The following is a 27,146-nucleotide window of genomic DNA, read 5'->3' on the forward strand; positions in this document are numbered from 1 at the left end:
CTTCTGTCACATAACATAGGGTTCCTCTGTAGAAAAAATAACCTTTTGCATATGGTGACTGGACACAAAAACATGTCTGTTCTTGCACTTTAAACACCCTAAACAGTGCTTTCTTTGATTTTAATTTCATATTCAAAAGGATCCCTTTTTATATTAAAGGAAGGCTTCCAAGGCTGCTGGGAAAAGCTGATACAAGGAAATCTTTCTGTCCCGAAAATATTGCACTGTTTTCCCCAGTGCTTAGTAACCTGAATTTGTAGCAAGAATTAAAGCTGCTCAAAGGGCAGCCTTATCCCTACCACTTCTTTGGTTAGCATCCTATTTGACAGATAAAGGTACAAATAAATAGCAATAAATGTGTTTGAGGTCTGTATGGCACCCCTGTGCATGGGCTATTCTATAGAAACGGTGCCATTTGTGTGCCGTTTGTGTACCCATGAATTACTATAGTATATAATTAACAGGATACTGAATTTAGTCAAATTTTTTTAATAGATTAGACTCTTAAGTGTAAAAAAAGAAATAAAAAATGTATTTTTTTTTAATGTTTGGTTTTTATCAGTATGTCAGCCAATTTGCATGTCCCCATCATTACTATTATATTAATGATTTATAGCACCGTTTTCTTAGAATCTGATTTAAAAGATCTGGGTGTTTATTGAGCATGTATTATAACATTGTTCAGGATAGATGTTCCCATACATGGCTCTTCTTTTGTCTTTAAGTCAAGGTTAGTGCATGTGGTTGTACAGCCAAGTTTGTCAGCATGTAGATCCCTTACATTTCCTTCCTTTCAGAACACAGCTAAATGTTCCTTGTTTGTCACACTGATTTCTGCCTCACTTGTGTGTCTCCCTTCCTCTGGCAAAACTCAGAAAACTCTGATTAGATGTCTGGAAATTATGCCTTTGAAATTATGTGTATTTTGGGGGGACTATTGACCCTTTGGACTTCTTTTAGAAATTAAACTCCCTTAAAGTGTAAACACACTTTTCACACTCTCACTCATTCAGTTTAATTCATCTGTCTACAAACAAACATGTACATACATAACAAGAAAATTATGTCATTTTTTCTGAACAAAAAAATGTCATTTCCAGCACATAAGAAATGGTGGAAATGAAATGTGAATTTTTTTGGGGGGAAAAAGGCAGACTCCTTTGTTTTGCATAGGCTAATTTCATAACTAGCATTTTTTGTATTTTAAATACACAAATAATATTTTCACACTTTTTGCAAAATATTTTACACAATTATAGCTTGAATGGATATACAAAATATTCTGTTCACAAGTAATATTTACCTTCATTTTGATGTTTTCTTCACACATCACATTATTTAATATTTTATATCAAGAATGCTCTTTACTGACACGGTAACACTTTATAATAAGGTTCCATTCATTAACATTAGTTAGTGCATTAGTTATCATGAACTAACAATGAACAATATTTGTTTACAGCATTGTATATGTTTAGTTCATGTTAGTTAATAATGCATTAAAAATGTTAACATATACAGCTTTTAATTTAAAAAATGTATTAGTATATGTTGAAATTTACATTAATCAAGATTAATAAATGCTGTAAAATAATTTTTCATTGTTAGTTAATGTGCAACCTTTTTGTAAAGTGTTACCACTGACACTGTTGTCTCGGTTGCTAAGTACACGTTTAAAAAACTTTTTAGTGACATAATTGTTGGTTGTGGAGGAAATGACAGCACAACTGAGGGACAGTCATAATATGTGGATAAAAATGGTAAATTATTTTCACACAATAAAATTGAAATGGTTTATTTCAATCCTTGAAATGTTATAGTACATTATTACATTATATTAATTATAATGTAATTATTCATTTACATTATTATAGTTTTATAAATGCTATTAATATTTACATGATCAGTTTTCATTTTGAATTTTAAGATTGAAATTCTGGGTCTTGGACAAGGGTCAAACAATACAATAGATAAAATGTATACATTAAAAGCACTTGAAAAGCAGTTTTGGTTGTAATCCAATTACAAGTCATTTGTTTCTGTAATCTAATTACTTTGTAAAAAAAGTAGTATAACTCATTACATTTTAAATTCTTGTAATCAGATTACAGTTACTGACTTTCAATAAATGTAATTACTTTGAAGTATATTACTAGGGTTACACATATTTCTAATATCATATTTTTATGTAGAATATATTTAAAACATGAATTATGTTCATATGTACGTCCAGTTTGTTTCTGTGACAGCTGAAGAGTTACTAACAAATCATTGGGGAGAAATGTGTGGTGTTAAGTGTGTGACTTGTGTGCAACATTGAACAAGGAGAAAGTATAGACATTTTATAGATCATATAGATCATTTGTTGATCAGAAACATGTTAACTGTAAGTGTTTACTGTTAGTGTAAACTTAAAAGTAAACATTATCAGTAATGTGATTACAGTTTAAGAAAAGTAAGTACTAATTTGTAGTGGATTACTTTTTTAGTAACTAACCTATCTCTGTTACAAAGTAGTAAAAATAAATGTATAAAAGGTATGGTACAAAGTTTCCAAAAAGTTGGATGAATTGCATGAATATATAAATATTTAAAGGATAATGTTTTTATTTTAGAGCAAGAATATAATCATTCCCATTTTTTCCTCAAAATATATTTTGAAATAGCTACACATCTGCCCATAACAGCAGAAGTGAATCGTACATTTTCCCAATTTACTTGATGCATCACTAATTGAATTTGTGTCACCATGCTGAATTTATGTTGATATTAAAATAGTTTTTAAAGATCTGTCCAGTGTAGTGGGCACCATGCACCAGAGGGTAAATGTGATCTTACTTGAAATCTGTTCATTTAAATAAATATAAACCTCTGTGACATAAAAGTGTCCATAGTTGAACAAATTGGCTAACAAGCCATGGTTAACGGGATCCTTGTGTTCCTTCTCTCTCTCATCTGGTCTCTACTGTTTTCTCTCTCTCTCTCTCTCTCTCTCTCCTCAACTTCCTTCTCTTTTGGTCTGTTTTTGTTTTCCAAACAAGGTTCCCTTTACAGGAAATTGTGTATTCTGGAAGCATTCAGGAAGGCAGAGAGCAGATTTCCTGTTGAAGCCATGGCTACAAAAAATTTTTTTTTAAAAACGAGGGAGGAAGAGAGAAAGCGGACTGGGGGGGTTGGGTGAAAGGGGTTCAGTAATGTCCCAACCGGAGGAGGAAAAGCTCTCCCCTCCCCTTGCTCCTCTGCCCTCCCTTTTGCAAAAAGTTCTGACATTTCAAGCCTCCGCTCAGTACAAGCTTGATGACCTCCTGAACATGGCTTGAAAAACAGACAGACAGACAGACAGATAGATAGATAGATAGACAGATAGATAGTCATTTCTACTGGATCAGTTCTCACAGAAAGGCATCTGAGAATGGTTGGAATTTGAAGAGGAGAGGAAAACAGTAAAAAAGGAAGTGGAAAAGGAAAAACAACAGGAAATCATCTCATTTGAACAGCATTTCTGCAAAGCTTCCAGAGATACAGTCGCTCTCTAGGCAAGCTTTGTGTCATAACTTTCCTCCCAGATTCTACTCATCTCAATTCACGGTCTGTACAAGGGCAAGAGGGAGGAGGAACCCTGATGATGAAGTGACATTGGGCGTGTACCGAGCTCCAGAATTCTTCTCCCACACCAGCTCTTTTGGTGCCTTAGTCAAGATGTGAGCAAATGATTCTTTTGTTTGACACTGTGGACTTCCTGATTTGGGGGTTTTCTTTTTTGTAATTTTCTGACCACAACTTCCCCCTTCCCATCCCATACGCCGTGGGGCCAATGGTTGATTCTAAGGTGTGTTTACTCTGATCTGATAAGTTACTAAAGCCTGATGAAGAATAAGGTTGCCAAGCTGAAGTCCAAAAGGAAAGGAACTGAAAATGCATTCGGCTGTGACTTGACTGAACATCTGCAGAATTCAGGACAAGACGGTAAATTCCTCTTTTCCACACTCACTCCCTTCTGGGCCATTCATATAACGGGCTGCTCTTTCCTCAAAGCCCCGGCAGTCATAATAAGTTTACTTTATTTCAAACCCACACTAGCGCACCAGCCTGGGCCTCTGTGTAAACATTAGCTACGTGTAATAAACCAACACCCATTTTTGCTCACCCATTTACTCATTTTCTTATTGAAAAAGAAGATACTCTATTCAAAGTGCTGTGACAAACTTTTGACTCTTTGCGGTAGAGTTGTATTTGCCTTATTCTTGCCTTAAACTGGTTAACTGTAAGGTATAACTAATTAATTCTCTTTTGAGGGTTAATCAGGCTGTTGTAGGTGTCCTGTATTTTGTTGCCCTGTGATGTAGGTTAATGCGTTAATGACTATTCTCAAACTGAAATGGAGGGTGTCGAAAAGTAAATCAGAATACGATTCTAGCTTGACTGGTTGTGACCAGCTTTGATTTACCAAAGAAACGCTGAGCTTTAAAAGAAAATAAAGAGCAAAGGAAATGTTGAGAGGAAGAGGATGGGGAAGAGGATAAAAAAGAGGGCTAGATTTTAAAGACTGCTTCTGTTTTTATTTTGATAAAATCACTTACTAACTTTTTCTGTGTACGGTTTTATTCAATTTTACAACTCTGCTTCCATGACGATGTAACGCCCTAAAAATCCTGTAATTTAGTAGTTTGCCGCCAAATATATGATTTAAACAACTTTACAGCTACAATAACAAGTTTTGACAGAAGAATTAATGTAAATGCTTTTATAAAATTATAAGCTTCACATTCTGTCTTTAAACCTACCACGAGAAAAAAATATAATTATCAAAATATTAATAACTACAGCCTTGACCAAAAAAATAAATAAAAAAATAGGTATCATTTGAAAGCATGTATGCATTATGACCAAAACTGAACAAGTGCTTTGAAATTTACAGACAAATCAGAAGTGTTCCGTTTTGATAATTTATTAATAACTTTGCACTGTATATATTATTGTAATCAGTAAAAACATCAAACTCATCAAATAGCCATGTGCCATATGTTGTTGGAAAGCTCTCAAATTGTAGAATACAACCAGCCTATTTGTTTTAATCACAGACAAAAACAGAGTAATAGCTAAGTATATGTCTTTGACATTTATGTTTCATGTAAACAGGTGTTTCGTCATATGCTGTGTTTTCGCTTATAACTTCATGAAAATAAACAGAATATAAAATATCAAATACCATTACTTAGAGGAGGTGGTTATATTTCAAATGTGCCCACACACAAGGTAATCGGATGCATAGATCATTAGATAATTGACACGAAGCACAATGTGCACAGTGCACACAGCATCTGGCATCTTGCAAACTGGCTGAAAACACGTTAGCTTTCCTGGATCAGATGATGTAATCGGAAATTATGTAGTGTCATGGAACGCTAAACCAATCAGACTGGGTTCAAATCGGTACAAAAAGTCATCCATATTTGGGCAGAGAGACATGTGATTGGTGACTGTTACATATGGCCACCAGGAGATGGCACCAAGTACATAACTTAATGAGGACTCACATGGCACAGAATGAAACTCATTCTTCTATTTTGTGTGTGATACTGCAGGTTTTGTTGCCATCACCTATGTAAAAATCAGTTGTGTTTGTAATAAGAATTTTGATAGATAACCATCATTACGTCTATGGATCACCCTTTCACGCTGATCCAACAGTGGCTTTTCCTCCCCATGTCTTAAACTCTGACATTATTAGAGACAACACTGATCTAGGAACAGTTTAATCCCGCCCATTGTGTGACAGCTCCATGTGACTTAACAGAGTTGATCTGAAGCCTGTAGCTTTTTAACTGTGAAACAGTCTTTTGTTTTAGATTTTGTGTGCTCACATGTTTTGTTCATCTTTGCAGTCAGATTTACTGTAAAACATTTGAAGAGCTTGTTACTCTTGAAGCCTTTGTAGGGCCCTATGATTTCCGAGTAGAAAGAAAAAAAAAGACATTTAAAACCACCTCGATGCGATTTGCTTTAATTCTGTGGTAAACCCGTGTTGTAGTCTTTTATCAAAAGGTAATAATTTGATCTTTCTCTGAAACAACTTCCCTTTTTCACTGATGTCAGGTGAAACAAGTTATTGGGTAAAGTTAACCAATAGCCAAATAGCTATTTAGGACTTGTTTTAGCAAACTCACATTCAGATCTGGCTCCATTCAGGTATAAAACGTTTTATGATCCAAACAAATTCCGATGGATAAAATCAAGACCCACTCTACATTTTCATATTGATAAATATCCTTTTTCACTTGGAAATATGATACTTTAAAAAAGTAAAATGGTTTTTAAATGGGGTTTCATGATGATTTTCAATATGTTTATGTTTGAGTACTTAAAAGAAGAATTCTAGATCATAATACAGTACAGTATGTGTTTGTTTGGCAGAAATGTCCTAAGTATTATCCAGTATTACAACTAACATGTTGAGATGTGGAGATCCCCATTGTGATTTAGTAAAAGCAATACTCCTATATACAATATGACGATATACAGTATGACAACTAAAACATGATTCGCCAAAACACAACTGCCCCTTTCCTTAAGTGTACAGATAAGCTTTACAGAACGTCCCATAAGAATGACATTAGAGATTTCATGAACTGTGCGGATTTTGGTTAAGTGGTAAAATTTAATGGATACTATTCTTATGTGGGCGGGAAAGAACTGTGACATAGTGTAAGATTATTTTAAATAAACAGAAATGTTCCTAGCATTTCTACTGCATACTTTATGGACACTACAGTACTGTAAACTCTTACGTTAAAATCGCCTCTATTATAATCAATATGTAAATACATTAATGTTAAGCTGGTAACATTAATTTACCTTGAAGCAATTGTAGCTGTCCAAGTTTGATACAAGTTAAGCTCAATCGACAGAATTTGTGGTATAATGTTGATTAAAACAAAAACATTATATTGACTCATCCCTCCTTTTCTTAAAAAAAACAACAACAACAACAACAAAAAGCAAAATTTAGAGTTCCATTGAGCCACTTACATCATCATGTTAACACACCTATTGTTTACATTTTGAGGCTATGCAGTGAGTATTTTAACGTTTACGGATTAGCCCCGTTCACTTCCATCGTAAGTGCCTCAATGTAACCCAAATTTTTGCTTTTTTTAGAAAGAAGGTGTGACGAGTCTAAATTATGTTTTGTGGTAATCAACATTATGCCATAAATGCTGTCGACTGACCTTAACTTGTATTGAACCCAGAATATTCCTTTAAACATAAAAGTTTGGCTTGACAGCTAAATGCATTTGTTCTTGCTTTGTCCTAAATGACACATGAACTTGGACCATCTGGATGGAACGCAGGCTAGATGCAAGCTTAAAGAAACTTGGAGTAGAGCGTATAAGTCATGGACTACTTTTATGGTGCATTTATGGGTAATGACCTATGTTGAATAAACCTGAAGAAGGGCGCTTACCTTATTTTATAGCATTATGAGTACTAGCAAAACAAAGCATTTCCCAATTAGCTCCTAAAACCTCCCAATTCATTAGGGTTGAAGGATATATAGTAATGTTAACATTCAAGTGTACTTTGAGTTCTCTTCAACACTGATCATGACCTAGTGAAGTGCCTGGTAATTTATACACAATTCAATATTCAATTATGTAGTGTTATGCTTAAAAAGTGTTGTGCTTATATATATACTCTACAGTAATTACATGTCTTCATCTACAAAGCAAGTTTTTGAGTTGGTATCATTGAAAAAATAGAGTAAAAAAAAAAAAGTCCAGTCTGACAAAATTGCTGTGTCAAGGTATCATCACATGTTCTGAAAGCAAAACCTAAGCTGACATTCAACTCTAAAATTGCTTTTGACGGAATAAGTTTAGATCTGTGGCGTAGTGGTTAGTGTGCATGCTCTGACATATTCAGCTGTGGTGCTCATGTGGGCGATGCAAGTTTGGCTTACGTCATTTCCAGATCCCATTCGTCCTCCCTTGTTTCCATCATTTCCTGTTCTTTCTCAACTGTTGCTAATAAAAAAGGCAGAAAAATTATGCAAAATAATTATATGAAAATAATAAAACAAAGAAAAATAATCTAATGAATAACTAATAAAAAAATGACTAGCTAATTAAAATGAATACATTTAATGCAATAATAATAAATAATAATAATAATAAAACACAGGATATATAAATGGTACTTATAGTAAAGTTTCATTTTTGTTCTGAAAATTCCACAAAAAGCAGCAACAGAAGAGCAACAGAAAATTATATTTAGTAGGATTTTCACAGAATAATAATAATAAATAAAATCAATTTTAGCTGTTACTTTAGTGAAACTTTAGAAATGTCTTCAACATTTTTGCATTTAAAAAAACAGGGAAAACATGTAAAAACAAGCCAAACAAATATATACAACAAATATCACATAATACACTTTTCTTACACATTTGTGTATAATTCGTCTTAAGGAAAAAGATTGAGTGAGCAAGTGATTCATTTCCTCAATTTTCCATTTGTAATCTTGATAGCTGTAAGCATTACGCATTAAAAGTTTATTACTGTAAAAGATAAAACAATTACAATAAATTGTATATGTGGCCCATAATGATGATGTTCCGTTTACTTTAAATATCCTGTAAACCAGGGGTTTTTAAAATCTTAAACAGTACTTTTATTTTTAATTTTTGCAGATGTATAAAACAATAATGTTGTATAGGCCTATACAATAGAGCTGTTCAGCCATGACGTCAATTTGTAGATGAACCAGGAAGTCTTATTCGCCATGGGTTCCCACCATGGGAGACCTTATTCTACTCATAAGTTCAAAAACCCCATTATAAAAACCTTGCACAAACACATGAAGATACGTCGACCCAATATCATGCTGAACCTGTAATAATGGACACATCGTGATTTTGTTCCACATATTTTCAGATTTTCTACGTTTGTGCCTCCACATGAGTTCTGGAAAATCCTTAAAGCCCCGTACACACATGCAGCGACTTTATCACTTGATGTTGCTAGTCTCTGTACTGTCAAGTCGCCAGTTGGCGTTCCTACTTCTGTCGCTCTAATGTTATTGGTGGACTGCACGTCTGGCCATGTCTTTTGAAAATATATTCACAGATGAGGCATTTTGCTAGTAAAACGATGACTTCATTCTAATTTGTCAAGGAATCAGCACATTCTGCAGGGGAGAGTGTTTTTATATAAACTGAAGCAGTGCTCAGTACATCATAACATTAATAAGCTGCCGACAATTTCTTTCCCACGCTTCATTTTCTATTATAGCCATGTATGTTGTTACACACAAATCATAGAACAGTGAAATCACTCAAAGAAACATCACAACGCTGCTCCATCTTGTCTGCACTCAACGCCACTATCTCAAAGGAGACGGGTGACCTGAGCTCCACTGACACCCTCTTCCCTCCTATTGGTTGTCGCTGCCAAAAGTCGCTCCTCATTTGCATGAAGTTAAACTTTTCATAACTTTGTGTGTCGCTCGTCATGCCCATATGTAGTCGTCAGAGGTTGCTGTCCCTCATGTTGACACCAGCTCTCACTGAAAATGAATGAGATGAGGTCGCTTTGTCGCTGAAAGTCGCTGCATGTGTGTACGGGGCTTTATGCGTCCTAGATAAACTTGTTCAGCTACATTTTCCACTGAATGTCGTAACAGATGTTCTTAGTTGACAGTTTATTTATCATTTGATTTGCCCATGTCTCTTACATCATCTGCGAGCATCAGAATATCATTCTTATTTTACGAATTTAACCATGTATTATGCTGAAGTTCCTAAAAAAGTTGAGTTGATTCCTTAAACTTCGGTATTGTTTCTCCCTCGATATACCACCTCCACAGAGGCAGAATATTTGTACAAATGAACAGCAGAGCTATATGGCGCTATAATAGACTCACGAGTGCAGAGGACACGTTTTGAGCGTGCACAAGCACTCTGCAAGAGCAGGAGATTTCATAAGAGAGCCCGTGCACAGTTTTGTGCGAGAACAAAGGAAATCTGCGTACGAGTAGAGAAATTTGTGCTTATGCAACTCGTATGACACGCATGCGCTCCCGACATTTAGCAGTAGCGTATTATAATACCACAGAGCTAGTTAATTAAACTGGACTTTGGTCTATTAAGCTAATAATTTTCATTTATTTTCACATTACATTTTATTGTATTTATTTATTTTTTTGATTTTACGTGGTGAATTTATCATCACTCTTCGTGCCTCGTCTGACATGTTCTGGCGCCCCCCAGTTTGAAAACCGTGGTTGTAAACAAATCAAAAGATTAAAAGACTTAAACTATCATGAAGGTATGTTTAGAAAGTGATGAAGTTGGGTGGGAACTTTCCAAAGGCCTTTTAGAATCAGAGGAAGTGTCATAAGTAATACCAGCTGCAAGGCCTGGGTGTGTCAGGCTTCCTCTGAAACAAACAAACCATTTTTAACTTCCTGCCATGGCCCACCTTCCCCACAATAAGCAGCCTGACAGGATAAAGGAAGAATGGTATCACAGTGCTGTAGTCGATATGAAACACTGCAGTTGGAGAGAGAGGGAACAGTTATGTTGATATTTTAATAAGTTTACTATACAACGGACATTTAAACATAAGTAAATTTGTTCCTTATACAGTATATTTTGCAACAATGTACTGAAAGTAATAAGGCTCCTAGTGAAGTTTTTTTTTTTCAACCAAGAACACCCAGGATAAGAAAATGACCTCAGACCACACACATTTAACCCAGACTCAGACAAAGCACATTGTTTTCCTTTTTCTTTTTCCTTTTTTTTATAAATCTTTATTAGTGGTCGGTTCGACCAGTGTCAGAGCCAGAATTAAATATTTAATTATATATACATTTTATTTATTTATTATTATAAGAATTTCTTTTGTCACTATAACCTTATTAAAATTAGGCAATTTACAGCTTTTTTAGACATGCAAAAATCTAAAAGTCTGCAAATGTTCAAAATAAATAAAATATATACCTTTCGACCTAGCTACAAAATAAAATAAAATAAACAGAAAATTTAGAATAAAATAAATTGACGCTTCTTAAATTACAGGCTAAATATAAAATTTACTTACACAGCTTCTCACTGATGTGAATTTTGCAACAGAGTGATAAAGATCTCCAATAGTCTTGCTTTTTTCTTGTTTTTAGAAAATACCACTGCATATGTAGACTTGAATCTCAGGTGGGGAAAAAAGTACTAATTAAGATGCAAGACCGTCACTGAGGTGGTACCCTTTTTTTGAGTACATATTTGTACCCTTTAGGAGACTTGTTCCAGAGGAACAAATGTACCATTAAAGGCACACAATAGGTCCTTAGGGTACAATTATGTAACAAAAACAACTTAAACATTTTAACTAAAGATACAGAAAAGGTCTCCTTGAGGGTTCCACCCCATGCACCTTAAACAGTACCTTTATTCTGAGAGTGTAAATAGGCACAGGGGCACATCTTACTTTGTGATTTCATTAACTTGATCTGTATAACGGAACGGACAATGCTTGCAGTATGTAAATCTGTCCGAATATGGAGCATGCAACATCAGTTGTCTTTGCACAGTGACAGTGGTCGAAGTGACAGACCATATGCCCTCTTATAATAGTATTGTAGCTACTACTGCTAAATAATTATAACATTGCATATTGCTTCTTTATAATAAACTTTATGCAATTTTACTTTTACATTTGTAGATGTTTTCATACATTTTTCATCAAGAGGTGAAACATAGTTTATATAGTGGTCAATAGTTTACTCACCACCATGTCATTTAAAATCCATATAACTTTCTTTCTTCATTCGAACACAAAATAAGTGTTTCATACAATCAAAGCATCCCATGAGCTGTCAAGCTCAAAAAAGGACAAAAAGTGCCATAAAAGTAGTCCACAACTTATGTGCTATATTATAAGTCTTCTAAGGTCATACAGTAGCCTTATGTGAGGCACAGAGCAAAATGTATGATGTTATTCATTGAAAATACACTCAAATCGTATTCATGCTTCTACTCAAACTTGCTTCGTGAAAATGCCTTGAGCCGTGGTTTGATGTCAATGATATGTCTGGTTCTCGTGTGTCTTCGGCCCTTTTGCGACATGTCAACTTTGAATATGTAGAAGTGCTAGTACGTTTTTGATAGTTATGTGGAGGCTAAGGTTTTGAGTAAATAACGATTTTAATTTTTATCTGTTCCACACACCAAGTAATTGTATGGCTTCAGAAGTCTTGGACTACTTTTATTTTTATTGTACTTATTGTGGAGCTCTACTTTTATTGTACTTATTTGTCCTTTTTGGAGCTTAACAGTCTGGCCACTATATTCTTTCATTGTATGAAAATTATCAATGTGAACATTTTTAAAATATCTTATTTTGCGTTCAACGGAATTAAGAAAGTCATACAGGTTAGTAATGGCGTGAGGGTAAGCATTTTTGTGTGCTATATCTGAATGACTTTGATCATTTGTCCTGTTATTTGTACAGTTCCTCAGGTTCTGAAGACTTGTGCAGAGTTCATAGAGAAACATGGGATTGTGGATGGAATATACAGACTCTCGGGAATCACATCTAACATTCAGAGACTCAGGTAGGAAAGTACTAGACTCACCAAATCATACACTACATATGGTCCATTGTGCTGCATGGTGGAAATGTGTTCATATATAACTTGAATTTGTTTGGTGAATACTTGTTTACAGAATTTATATAATCAATTATTTGTGGTAAATGATACAGTAGGACCTGAAAGTCTGAGACCACATCACAAATTATATTTTCAGCATAACAATTTGAGTGAAAAGTTCAATTGAATTAATTTTCAGAATTTCTTGGTATTTTATATGTCCACCTTTTGCTTTGATGACAACATGCACTGGAGCTGGCATGGACTCTAGATTGATCAAAACCTGATGATACATGATTTGAGAATGTTTCAAAGAGCATCTTATATGCTTCAATGGAAACAAGGCAATCTGACCCAATTTAAAAATAAGTTGGTTAATGGTACAAATTTGCGTATTTAGTGACCTAGAAATTATGCAAAATCTTAAATATTATTTAATCATGTTACATATTACATTAAAAATCCTAAAACTTTGTTTATTTCCATTTTAGTATAGACTCAGACATTTTGACTCCACTGTATATGATTCTCTCTGTGTGCATTCAGACAGGAGTTTTGCTCCGAGCTCTGTCCTGACCTCACTAAAGAAGTGTATATTCAAGATATCCACTGTGTTGGCTCTTTATGTAAGCTGTACTTCCGAGAGCTGCCCAACCCTCTGCTTACTTATGAACTCTACAAGAAATTTACAGTAAGTCTGTGTGCAAAAAACTAGAAATCAAATTACATCTAATATATAGCCAATCTCCTCTCTCCTTCATGCTTACATTTCTTTTTTATTATTTTTTTTTTTTTTTACATTCTCTTTGCTTTGTGAAATTAAATAAGATTTTTTACTTCATTTAATTAAATTATAATACACAGTTACATTTTGTAACTACTTGGCTCCGTTCCAAAACCTAGTGAGATGCATTACCACTGTCTACAGTCTACATATGCAACTGGAGCATCCTAACTGAAATGGAGTCTAAGTGACTGATTTTAAATGCTCTACATAGGCAGCAACTCTGCACGGCAAATAAATAGCGCTCCTAATTCAAGACTCCAATACGTGAAACTTCCAATGTTATGTGACAGTAGCATGTTTCTAAATATACTTGCTAGCATGCTATGCATAAAAATATATAGCATAAAAAAATATCAAATGGCTGAATTATTTTTAATAAGCAAAAGTTTTTGGTATATTCAATTTGTTCAATATTTAATACTTTTAAGTAGGCTTATATTTATAATCAACATTTCTCTCACTTCGTTCACCATCTTGGACTGAGTTTTTCACTGAGCTCGACGTAGTGCATTGGGTTTACCTTCTACAAGGTACATGCAATGCTGTATTGGCCAAAACGTGATAGGAGACAGCATAAAATCGCCTAAAAGCATGGCTATACACAGGGCTGCACTCTCTGTGTTTACATCAGCGTCACCCACAGAACGCGTTTACATACGCGCCCTCCCGAGAACTTAGACAGGAAAATACCGCGACTGGGCACTCCCACCAAATTTTCCCACCTCCTACTTGAAAATAATGACTCTCGAAGTCAGACATCTGACTTATGAAGTTGGGGTAGATCGATCAACCCCGACCTCAGCGAGAAGCGTCATTTGACGTTATTTCCAAGATGGCGGAGTATAACAAGGAGGCAAAGAACCACCTGACGTGAAGTGCATTAAAATCGTTTATTACACACATAGGCATGGATTATCCTACTTATACCATTATCACTTGCCAGCATTTATTAGTTAATGCTGTCACTGACTGTCATTGATGAATAAAATTAAGAGTTAACTTTATCTACGGGTCGTTAGATCTAGAGTTTTGCCCATTCTAAATGAGACACAGAGATAAAAGTAGGGAGATAAGGTTACATTTATTTAAAGGAATTCAATAAAAAGATGTACAAATAATTGGAAAATGGACATGAATTTTATGAAGACCACACACTCTGTAAAAATTCTGTGAATTTGAATGCACAATCCAGAAATGAAAATAGCCACATAATGTAGAAGGGTTGGCACCCCTAAGAACATGTAATTTTTATTTTCTATTCTTTGTCATTTTTCACATTAATGAGGATAAACCAGAGTTACGTGACATCTCTCTGTTAAAGGAATAGTTCACCCAAAAATGAAAATTTGCTGATAATTTATTCACCCTCAGGCCAACCAAGATGTATCTGAGTTTCTTTCTTCATCAAAACAGAATTTAAGACTTTTAGGATTTCAATTCAGGACTCCTCCTCTAAAAAAATGCAAGTGAATGTCCTCCATTTTTTGACGGTCCAAAATGCATTTAGGGTGCATCAAAATAATCCACACGACTCCAGTCGACAAATAAAGTTCTTCTGAATGCAAACAATTGATTATTTGTAGAAACAAAACAATACTTATATACTTTTTAACTACAAATGTTCGCTTCCGTACATCTCTGCGACGTGCGCTCATGAGAGGTATGACGCAAGCTCGTTGGTAAGGTCACGTGTCAATTGGAGGAGGAGTCAGGAAACGTGTCATTGTTTACAAGAGAAACTTGTGCAGTTCACAAACCAAAACAGTCCAAACCAATTTCAAAACAATATAAAATAAAATACAAAATAATTTTCAAATAATAATAATTAAAAAAAAAACAATGTAAACAATGACACGTTTCCTGACTCCTCCTCCATGTGATGCGTGACCTTACCAACGAGCTTACGTCATCCCTCTCATGAGCGCACGTCACAGAGATGTACGGAAGCGAACATTTGTAGTTAAAAAGTATATAAGTATTGTTTTGTTTCTCAAAATAATCAATCGTTTGGGTTCAGAAGAACTTTATTTGTCGACTGGATTATTTTGATGCACCCTAAATATGCATTTTGGACCGTCAAAAAATGGAGGACATTCACTTGCATTTTTTTAGAGGAGGAGTCCTGAATTGAAATCCTAAAAGTCTTAAATTCAGTTTTGATGAATAAAGAAACTCAGATACATCTTGGATGGCCTGAGGGTGAGTAAATTATCAGAACACTTTCATTTTTGGGTGAACTATTCCTTTAAGGACATGACAGTTGTAAAAGGAGCACTTACCTGATGAGGAGAAACCATCCAAAACAATTTAAAACTTGCAGACTTAGGCATGGTACTCATTAAGGCTGCAGTGTACAGACTGAAATCGTGATATGGCCTTGCATGTTTACTATCCTGCAAAAGGATGCATTTTATTAAATCGTCTGCATTGACCGCTTCAATAAACGATGACTGAGCATCTCTAGTGGGTGTGCGCTGAACAGCGCAGCAATTTAAGATGATGTTTATCATATTACAATTCAAATCGTCTTGCATCATCTTGCCAGACAGCAAAATGCGCCTTTTATAGTCCCGGTTTCCTACTCTATCCCTCTGTGCAAAACAGCTGAATGTCAAACCATGCTTTCCATACAAGCCTTACAGGTGCATGTCTAATTTTCTCCAGGTCAAACTCAGTAATATGAGGTTGATGAACACTGGTGTCTTGGCTCTTTTTCCTGTAGCGCTTCACAATTTATATAAAGACTGCACTGCATGACTTGATGAAGTTGTGTTTTGTGATGTGACAGTTATTCCCTGTTCTGGCTCTGGCACTCATCAGATCTGCTACACTGTATTCCCATCCGGAGGTAGTTTGAACAGAGGCATAAAACTTTCACAAGGTCTCATTATGGAGGGCAGCAGAGTCGGCGCAATAATAAAGAACCATGATTAAAACTGACTGGATCTACCTGTGCATTAAGTAGGGGATAATATAAACTATAGTCACCCGACAGGTGAAGGGGTCTTTTGTATTTCCCTGAAGGGGTTCATTTTTGAGCGATAACAACCAGCTAACTGTACATTTTCTCACTTATTACACAGCTACTAACCAAATAAATATTTGCACTAAGTATAAATAGCTCCTGCCACACAGTACGGCTATTTGCACTCCAATAGTATGGTGGAAACAAAGAAATTAAAGACAAACTGCACCCTCAAGTGTCACTGTAATAATGTAGTGTGTTAAGACAGTGTGGATGTGTTTTATCCATGTGGACGACCCAGGTTTGATTCCCGCTTTTGCCGCACTTTTCCCAATCCTGTTTTCTGTCTCCATTTTTTAAATATTTTTCTTTAATATTTCTTATAATAATCAATAAAATTAATATAAAGGTTGATTTCCTCGCAGTGATTTGGTCATGGTGAAAGTCGGGGAGTTGAGAGAAAGGTTTGATCTGGGTAAAATTAACCATGGTTTTACTATAGTAATATGGTATTAATATAGTAAAGATGATTAATTTTGTGGTTACTATTTGTGTAGTGTTGCTTTACCTCAACTGGTAGAGCATAGTGCTAACAATAGCAAGAACATGGGTTTGATTCCCAGGGACCACACAAACTGATAAAAATGTATACCCTGAATGCACTATAAGTTGCTTTGGATAAAAGCATTTGCCAAATGCATAAATGTAGATGTAAAAGTAAATTTGCAAAAAGCCTCTGCCATAAATGGTTTTGAAACATCGATTTGCGTCGTAATTATGTGAGAAAATAGTAATTGCTGAACAGCTGAATTCAAACTCCAGTTTGCGTCAGATATCTGTTGGTGTTTATTTTGTAAATCAGGACCATCTGACTGCTCATTATTCTGCTTACTACAAGACTACTTGCCAAATAAATAAAAAATGGACAAGAAACATTGAATTTACAAATTATTTTATTAGCTTGTAGAGATTGCACAGCGATCCGAGAAGTAGGAAAGATGACTCGCAATACCAGGACAACTGATAATCCCTGGATGTGTGGTTGTTATTCAGAAAAAATAAATCTTTTTCTGATTCTGTAAATTATTGCCATGTGGATGCATCATGTGACAGTAATCCCAGTGCCAATTATTAGATTTACAGTAGCGCTGTCTTTTTAAAGGGTACGTTAAAATTGACACTGTGGGATGATACATCGTCACTTGCACTATCCATACACAAAGTTTAAAGAAAGTTGCTGGAATCATTTATTTTTTATACACTTTTTATTTTTTTATTACTTTTAAACTTTACATCTGGGCCAATAGAAAAGAGACATTTTGCTCCATCTGCCCATTTGAAGTTACTTTGGTGCAACTAATTTCATGGGTGGTTTAAAATAAAATTGACACTGTGGGATGATACATAGTCAATTGCACTATACATATGCAAAGTTTTAGGAAAGTTTCTGGGACCATTTCATTTTTATTAAACCTTAAACTTCACATCTGGGTCTATAGAGAAGAATGACTTTTTTCTCTGTCTGCCCATTTCAAGTCACTGTTGTGCAAGCATTTTGTTGAGTAAGTTAAAACTGATACTGTTGGATGATGCTTAGTCAACTGGACTGTATATACTAAGTTTAAGGAAAGTTGCTTAACTTAGCCAGAGCTGCTATTGGGAATATGGAGCAAAATATGGAGTCATATTTCTCTATTGACCCATTTGTGAAGTTGAAGTGCCTATGTAAAAAAGACCTGGTATCTGCATATTTATTTAAACTTTGAATTTTGGATAGTCCAGTGCATTGTCTATCACTCCAAATGGTTAAATATGTTAAAAAAACCAAAAAAAATTATATATATATATATATGGAAAGCATGAATAAGAAACTGGCGAATAAGAAGCTGGATTCAGCCAAAGTCCCTTTCAAGGCATGTCAGTCCACTGGTGGCAATCTTAGAAATGCTCCTGGGCAGATATTTTCTATGGAGACAAGCGTCATGAAAGTACAGCTCCTATCTACTTGAATGGCGAAAGACTGAAATTTCCAAAATGGTTGGTCAAGATTACGATCAAAGAACATATTTTAAATCTGACGACACTACCAGCATTTCCACTGTTGAGCCAAATAAGGGTGTGCTTATGCGTGCCAGGGCCAGTTGCGTTCCTACTATCACTTCCGGAGCTTCATCATGCGTCCTCTGGGCTTTCTCGGAGCCAACGGCCAATGGCCAATGGCCTTTGGCCCGCCGATTACCCTTGGGCCAATCAAGGCCAAATGGGGATTGAGGCGGAGTCAATGTCAAAGGCGGAGTTTTGCCAAACTTGCCAGGTGGTGTATCCAGAAAAATACAAAAATTGCGGGCACAGTACAAATCCGTTAAAATGCACAATGAACAAAGTGATAGCCAAAGAAAGAACTTTCTATGGTTCGAGATCATGGACGGTGTGCTGGGACATCGCCCCGCTGTTAGTGGAGACACCATGGCAGTTACAATCAGTGATTTGTCAATGCTAACTTATCTTGCTAAATAGCTAATGTTTACAAACAATATAAACTTGATATTCTAGATAACTAGATAACATGTTACCTCAGCTTGAGCTTCCTTCTTGCTTGTGAAATGGATGGGGTGTGACGTTGGCAACAGGGCTGTTTATAAAGGACGGGTTTTAGAGCAACGCTATTGGCCCGATGGTGGGAACGCAGACCGATTTTGGTCTCGCAGCTCAAGGGCCGAGGCCATTGGACCCGGCTGACCAGTTGATAGCCCTGGCTCACACTGGCCCGATAGTGGAATGCGGCTAATGGTCTCATAAATTGTGCTTCTTTAGCTCATATCACGCTAAAAAACACTGTTGTTCAAGCTGGACCAGTTAATGCACATGTGCATTCTCGAGTTGACTGACATGCGATGTCAGTATCTAAAAGGTGATAGGACTTACCAGTAAGTCAGGACTTACCTGTAAATCAGGACTTCCTGTTCTACATCCACCATATTGACTGTTCCAATTTCACCCATTCAATTTAAAACAAGTGCTCTGTCTCGGGGTAAATATTTTCTGATCCAGCCTCTTGCCAAGGTTGGACCTCTCACTGAGCCAGTCACATCAAGCTATTGCGCACCTGCTGTATACCAACCGACAAGTGTATTGCCATCGTGCTTTATAAGCACAAATCGTCAAAACACCAGTTGCCATGACCTTAATGTGCATTTTGATTGTGCGAAACTGTAGAAAATTCACCTCTGTCTAGTGCATAAACATTTAAGCACATTTTTAGATAGTATGGGCATATAAAGTGTTTCCTTTCAGGTTTTTTCCTTTCTTTTTTTTTTTTTTTTGAGGCTGAAGCTTTCACAGCAGTTATTTATTTAATTATTTATTATTAACATTAAATTTAACAATGACACAGATAAGAGTTAATTCTGACCCTTTAATAAAAAGATTTTTGAGCGATGTGGGCAGGTGGGCTTCATTACATTTATCTATGATTGTGAAGGTTAATGTAATTAAAATGAATTGTATTCCAAAATTCAACTACCTGCTACAATCTCTCCCTATAGATGTCCCCCTCTCTTATTTCAAGCAATTTGATAGCATAGCGAAGTCCTTCATTTGGAATGGTAAATGTCCCAGATTACATTTCAGTAATTTGCATAGGCCAATTGACAAAGGTGGACAAAGGATCCTCTGAAAATATGGTCCAACATATTGGGATTCCCAGATCTCAGTTCTTTAGGTATTTACAGCTGCGTTACCTGCTCTGTACTATTTGGGAGTAGCATACACCCCCCTAAAGTGGCAGATACTCTGGGAGTGGTGATTACTGCTTTTGGAAAAGGTCATGAGGCATCAGTGTATTACTCCCTGTTAATTCAGAGTCTGGAGGACGGAGCTTTAACTTCTATCAATAGATTATGGGAGAAAGATTTAAACTTGGTATTGGAGGAGGGAGTGTGGACTAGGATTCTAAAAAAACGTCAAGTCTACATCTAGAGATGCAAGGGTGCATCTCATGCAATTTAAGATTTTACATCGATTCTACTGGACGCCCTCTAGAGTGTGTAGGCTTGGTCTGAAAGACACACCCACCTGCTGGCGATGCCAATCAGAAGATGGAGACACAACCCATGTTTTTAGGTGGTGTGTTAAGATTCAAGAATTGTGGTTGAAGGTTCAGAGTTTTATGTGTGATGTATTGGGCACTCAAATTTCATTTTGGACCAGACTCTGTATTTTAGGCGATTGAGCGGTCATCAATATAGGGGTTAAACACACAAAAAATTGGGTCCTAACCAGTGTTATGATCGGCAGACAGATTAAGAGGGTGGCGGCATTCGAGGAAATGTCATGTAGAAGGCTGGGTAACTTAGATTCATTTGATAGGAAATGGGGCAGCTATCTGGCCTTCTTGGAGGGCTCTTGGGGAGGGGCAGTGGAGAGAGAAGTATAGTTTTAAATGTGTGATTATTATTATTTTTTATTTATTTTATTTTTGTTGTGTGTATACTCATGTGTGACCACAGGGATGATTGTTGAGAGTCAGGGTGGGGTTGGGTGTTGGGGATTGGGAGGGGTAATAGTGGGGGTTAAATGTTGATTCTGTGAATATATTTTTTGCTTTTCTTTGTTAATTGTATGAATCAATAAAAACTGTTAATCAGAAGAAAAAAAAAAAAACAATGACACATATATAAAAGAATACAAAAATATAGAATGTAGAGGAAAGGGGGAGCATAAAACATGTAGGACAGGAGGAAGAGGAAAGAGAAGAAAATATATAGGTTGAACTAGTGCTAGTGGTTGAACATCGTCAGGGTTTAAAAGGAGTACAACATTACAGATTAATATTATTGGATTAAACATTAGGTGTATTTATTTTGCTCAGTCTGAAATGTACAGTAGTAGTGTGTTTTGTGCATGGAGTACGAATGTTTTTTTCATTGTGGTAAGGGTATGTTTCTGAGGAGATGATAAGACAAGGACTGTTTGATAAACTATTATCTACCATAAAATTAACATAACATGAAGAGTGGTCAATTGTCATCAAATGTCTGTATCCCCTCAATTAAAGGTCTTGAATTTGAACTATTTTTAAATATTAACAGATTTTAATTTCCAAAACGCAAATAACCAAACATTCTGCTGTGTACCTTAAAATTCCTTAAAATTGTGACACCCAGGAAGGAACATAATTTGGACCCTTCCTACGGCATGGTGACAAGTAAATAATCATATTGCATTTTCTCATTGCATTTGCCATCAACCAATTAACCCTTTTACCAGTTATTGACATGTGCATTGTTTTTGCACCACTTTAAAATGCTGTTTAACATAATCCATAGTGACCATAGTTACACAGACACATTAAAATATATTCTTCTGTTTCTGTGTAAACTGTAGGATGCAGTGTCAGTTAAAGAGGAACAGGAACAGCTCCGAAACATTAAGAGTGTCATTAAAGAACTGCCCGGTCCTCACTTCAGGTACAGCTGTCATTCACATATTGTTGTACTGAGTTTTTTTCAGTTTGTGGCCGTTTTCTGTAAGCTTACAGTATCTTTATTGGATTTCAAGTTTTAGTTTAGTTGTATGTGAACTGTAAATACAATATGGCAAAAAATTGTTCTCAGGGAACACACACAGAAAATGTATACCTTGAATACCTTGAAGTCGCTTTTGGATAAATATTTGTGCTGAAAGATTACTTTTATTTCTGTATTTTGCTCTTTCTTTGTAGAACTCTGGAATACCTCACCAAACATCTTGCTAATTTGGCTACTCTCAGTCACCAGACCAACATGCACGCTCGCAACCTTGCCCTGGTTTGGGCTCCAAATCTCCTTCGGTCAGTCTTGCAGTGGTTTTACTTTAATTTCATTCACCAATTGCCCAGTGTTGTTATTATTTATGTTAGATACTAATTTATTATAAAAAAATAAGTAGGCTATAGAATCATTGAACACTGAATATACAACAACTTAACTATATAATTTTATAATCAGTGTGTGGAAAAACCTTATGAAATCAAGGTTTATTTTAGAAATATGACTTGACTGTATGACAGTCTGTTAGCGATCAGTTCCCAATTAAGGCTCTGTTACACTCACAGCAAAGTTATAATTTTTTTTCTGAGAGCTAGAAAGAAAGTGAAAAGAGTCATGCCGCGGTTTACTGTTTGTGAACATTCGGACAGAGCCCATACCATTGGGGCTGGCTTTAAAGGAGACCATTTAAATATGAGGCGTACTCTGCCCTGTCAAATTACTACATGTACAATGTTAATCATGTGACAGTGAAAGGTGTTATCAATTACTATATGCTCAGTAAAAGAAGCTGTTTTAACCACTCAATGATGATTTAAAATTATAAATATGCTGTAGATCATGTGTAATTGTCATGTTTACATTCTGCATTCATGGCACTAATGCTTACGTGCTATACGTGGCCATAATATTCTCCACCGGTTACCTTATGTTATTGTATTTTATGATGAACTTTGTGGGGGAAAAAATGCATGTAAGATCATGAAAAGGTTTTTATACTTGTTTTTTTTTTTTTAAATAAAGACATTGATACTAAGTATACAAAAGGGTGTCAGACAGATGGGAGACAGGTAGGGAGTTTGGCAGAAGTGTAAATAGCTTACAAGCTGCAGACAAAAACGAATGAAGCAGCATATTAAGTACCAGAGTGAGTGGACACATAAGAGTATTTGAGTATATTTGGTTCCTTTTGTAGATAATCTAAAAAAAATAAAAAAAATGTATGACATGGTCTTGTAAAATGTCTCTTATCCAAACGATCATGCAGCTTTAGGTAAGTTTGAACCAGCTTGGTACTCCAGAGTGTTTATGTTGACTTATCTCGAAAAAGAAAAGACATCTACTGTAATCATACATTCCTCACAAACATGGATTTATATTCAATATCTTCATAGCAAACTACTATAATAATCATGACCTTCTTTCTAAGTACCATCTTTTACTGTTGTTTCAGATCAAAGGAAGTGGAGGTGCCCTCCTGCAATGGTGACGTAGCATTTTTGGAGGTGCGAGTCCAGCAGTTGGTTGTGGAGTTCATTCTCAACCACACTGAGCAGATCTTCAACCATAACATTCAAGCCTCCAAGCCCAGAGAAGGTACAGCTAGCATTACAAATCTTGAAAAATCTTTTTGTTGTTTTCAAAAATATAATTTAAATGTTTTGTAATTTTTCAAATTACAGTAGTATCATCAATTAATTTTTCTAAAAAAAAACAAGAAGGACCTGGCTGCAGCCCGCAGAATGAGGCGGGGCTACATGTGGGGCGGAGCTTATATATTATAGTGATTATAGTGCCTACTTGCATGTGATATTCATCATTCAATCCTAAATTCCATGGATTTTATCCTACGTTAAAACTGGGGAACAAATCGGGATTTATAAAGGCAGAAACTGACGTGAAAATGTTCTTTTGCTAACTCAAAAGCGTGCCGCATGTGTTACTTTGTGCTCATGCACCAGTTCGTCATTGGTCATATTTATAGTAGATTATGAATGCCTCATGTAAATGCCTTATTTTCCGCTGTAACTGAACATTTATTTATTGCTGTTTCTGTAGATAACAGGGAGTTGGTATAAAGCACAAATTGGTATAAAGTAGGCTATAGCACAAATTTTTGGAGGGAGCAGGAAAGAAAATCAATCACAACCCTTGAAAAAAATTAACATAAATCAATATAGACTACAGACAAGAGAAAGCACCGCAACAATCTCATATTTGAGAATGGCATTAACATTTTTATCAATTCATCAGCCTCTTGACTTGAGGACATACATGTAAATGTATGATTCGACTGAATTAATAAAATGCAGCATAATAAAAGGCGAGCAGAAGAGAGTAACGGGAAAAGAACGGGCATGTCTTAGTTTATACAGAATATGATATACAGTAGACTTCACTTTATGAAGCATGTAGACCTCTTTTATGGAATTAACGAGAATACAGACCTTAATCAAACAATGGCGTGCTATTAAAGAACACTCGGTCAATTAATTAATCTATTATTGATCATGTAAATTAATCACTCATGATGAGCTGTTTAAAACATATGGCAGAAACCGGGAAGTGCATGGCTGCACTCGCTTTGCCAATCGCACATTAAGCACATTAGGCTACTTATGAATGAACAAATGAATGACATGGGCTTCCCATATTAGGATATTTAGAAATTATTGGACTTTCATATTTAGGATCATTACGCATCTCTTTATAACTTTTGTGAGAATTGGAGTGAAATTTACAGTTCAGTAGATGGTGCTGTTGGCTTTCATAAGCCATTTGTTGGGTGAAGTTGCAATATATATATATATATATATATATATATGTGTGTGTGTGTATATGTCATGCCCACATCAGTCTCCACTCCTTCCTTTTCCTGCTCCAACTCCCCTGAGTACTGATTACCCACACCTGTCATCCATTACTGAACTCATCAAGAACTCTATATATACTCACCCCATCCTTCAGTTCATTGTCAAGTCTGGTCTAGACCCAATGGATGTTTCATACAGCCTGCTTGCCTTCTGAATTAACATCTCTAGTTATTTGCTCTTGGATTATTTCTCCTAGTTTGTTTGAGCTTGTTTTGTTTTGTGTTTCATTAAATTTCCAGCATTTGGGTTCAATCATCTCCTCTGATCCTCTTCTTCAATGACAGTATATACACTGGCGGCCAAAGGTTTGGAATAATGTACAGATTTTGCTGTTTCGGAAGGAAATTGGTACTTTAATTCACCAAAGTGGCATTCAACTGATCACAAAGTATAGTCAGGACATTACTGATGTAAAAAACAGCACCATCACTATTTGAAAAAGTCATTTTTGATAAAATCTAGACAGGCCCCATTTCCAGCAGCCATCACTCCAACACCTTATCCTTGAGTAATCATGCTAAATTGGTACTAGAAAATCACTTACCATTATATCAAACAGAGTTGAAAGCTATTTGGTTTGTTAAATGAAGCTTAACATTGTCTTTGTGTTTGAGATGCCACAGTATGCAATAGACTGGCATGTCTTAAGGTCAATATTAGGTCAAAAATGGCAAAAAAAAAAAAAAAAAGAAAGAAAAGGCTTTCTCTAGAAACTCGTCAGTCAGTCATTGTTTTGAGGATTGAAGGCTATAAAATGCTTGAAATTGCTAAAAAAAAAACTGAAGATTTCATACAAAGGTGTACACTACAGTCTTCAAAGACAAAGGACAACTGGCTCTAACAAAGACAGAAAGAGATGTGGGAGGCCAGATGTACAACTAAACAAGAGGATAAGTACATCAGAGTCTCTAGTTTGTGAAACGGACGCCTCGCGTGTCCTCAGCTGACAGCTTTACTGAATTCTACCCGCTCAACAACAGTTTCATGTACAACAGTAAAGAGAAAAATCAGGGGTGCAGGCCTTATGGGAAGAATTGCAAAGAAAAAGCCACTTTTGAAACAGAAAAACAAAAATAAAAGGTTAGAGTGGGCAAAGAAACACAGACATTGGACAACAGATAAAAGAGTGTTATGGATCTTCACCACTTGGTGAATAAAAGTACCAATTTCTTTCCATAAGAGCAAATCTGTACATTATTCCAAACTTTTGGCCGACAGTGTGTGTGTGTGTGTGTGTGTATATATATATATATATATATATATACACTACTGTTCAAAAGTTTAGGGTCACTTACTCTTTATTTTTTTCACATTTTAGAATAATAGTAAAGTCATCAAAACTATGGAATAATGTAAATGGAACTATGGGAATTATGTTGTGACTAAAAAAATCCAAAATAAATCAAAACTATGTTATATTTTAGCATCTTCAAAGTGGCCACCCTTTGTACTCTTGGCATTTTCTCAACCAACTTCTTGAGGTATCACCTTGGGATGCTTTTTAAACAGTATTGAAGGAGTTCCCATCTATATGCTGGGCACCTAGTGGCTGCTTTTCTTAATTATTCGGTCCAAGTCATAAATTTCAAAAACTTTTTTTTTTCAATAAAATTTTAGTTTTATAATTAAATATATTAATATGTTGGCACAATTATATTTTTGTCTACAAAACTAATTTCAAACATTTAAGCATATGCCTTCAGATCAAAAGGTTTTTAAGATCATGAGAAACATTTCAGGCAAGTGACCCCAAATTTTTGAACGGTAGTGTGTGCATGTATATATATATATTCAAATAGCCTACTCTCGGTTTTTACTCTGCAAATATTATACATTTAACAGGATCAGAAAGATGACAGATGAAAGAGACACACTCTTGTGTGATTTATACATCGAAATTGTGTTTGAAAACAAACATAATACATTTTTTACAACAGAGCAAACATCGCAGCAACTTACCGACAGCGAGAGGTATGAGGCTCTGCTGTGGTTCATGTAGCGCCACCCCGCTATATAGCTATGCAAATATATGCAAATATGCTGGCACAACAACCAATGGCGAGATTAACAGTAATTTTGAAAACTGTTATGTATATATATAAATGAATAAATAAATAAAAATAATCACACACATTGAAAACTACACTTCTCACTCCACTGCCCTTCCCCGAGAGCCCTCCAAGAAGGCCAAGTAGTTGCACCATTTTTAATTAAATTAGTCTAAATTGCCTAGCCTTCTACATGACATTTCCTCGAATGCCGCCACCCTCCCCATCTCTGTGCACCACTCTTGAAATGAGGGCCCTCCAGCCGACTTCCATCCCCTAGGAACAGTCTGTCTGCCA

The 27,146-nt window shown here is 35.7% G+C and overlaps 1 protein-coding gene across 1 annotated transcript in view; it reads left to right on the forward strand.

Annotated features, from left to right (window-relative positions):
- Nucleotides 1-3,305: 3,305 nt before the first annotated feature.
- The window catches only part of LOC127425936 (rho GTPase-activating protein 31-like), a 66,191-nt gene continuing 42,350 nt past the window's right edge, over nucleotides 3,306-27,146 (forward strand). Inside the window, exons 1-6 of the mRNA XM_051672285.1 lie at nucleotides 3,306-3,966; nucleotides 12,510-12,612; nucleotides 13,195-13,339; nucleotides 21,786-21,868; nucleotides 22,123-22,230; nucleotides 23,382-23,524. Of these exons, the coding sequence (XP_051528245.1) occupies nucleotides 3,867-3,966; nucleotides 12,510-12,612; nucleotides 13,195-13,339; nucleotides 21,786-21,868; nucleotides 22,123-22,230; nucleotides 23,382-23,524 (682 nt within the window). The 5' untranslated portion in view covers nucleotides 3,306-3,866. The remainder of the gene's footprint in view (nucleotides 3,967-12,509; nucleotides 12,613-13,194; nucleotides 13,340-21,785; nucleotides 21,869-22,122; nucleotides 22,231-23,381; nucleotides 23,525-27,146) is intronic.

The sequence above is a fragment of the Myxocyprinus asiaticus genome, chromosome 3, assembly GCF_019703515.2.
Source record: "Myxocyprinus asiaticus isolate MX2 ecotype Aquarium Trade chromosome 3, UBuf_Myxa_2, whole genome shotgun sequence".
NCBI lineage: Eukaryota > Metazoa > Chordata > Actinopteri > Cypriniformes > Catostomidae > Myxocyprinus > Myxocyprinus asiaticus.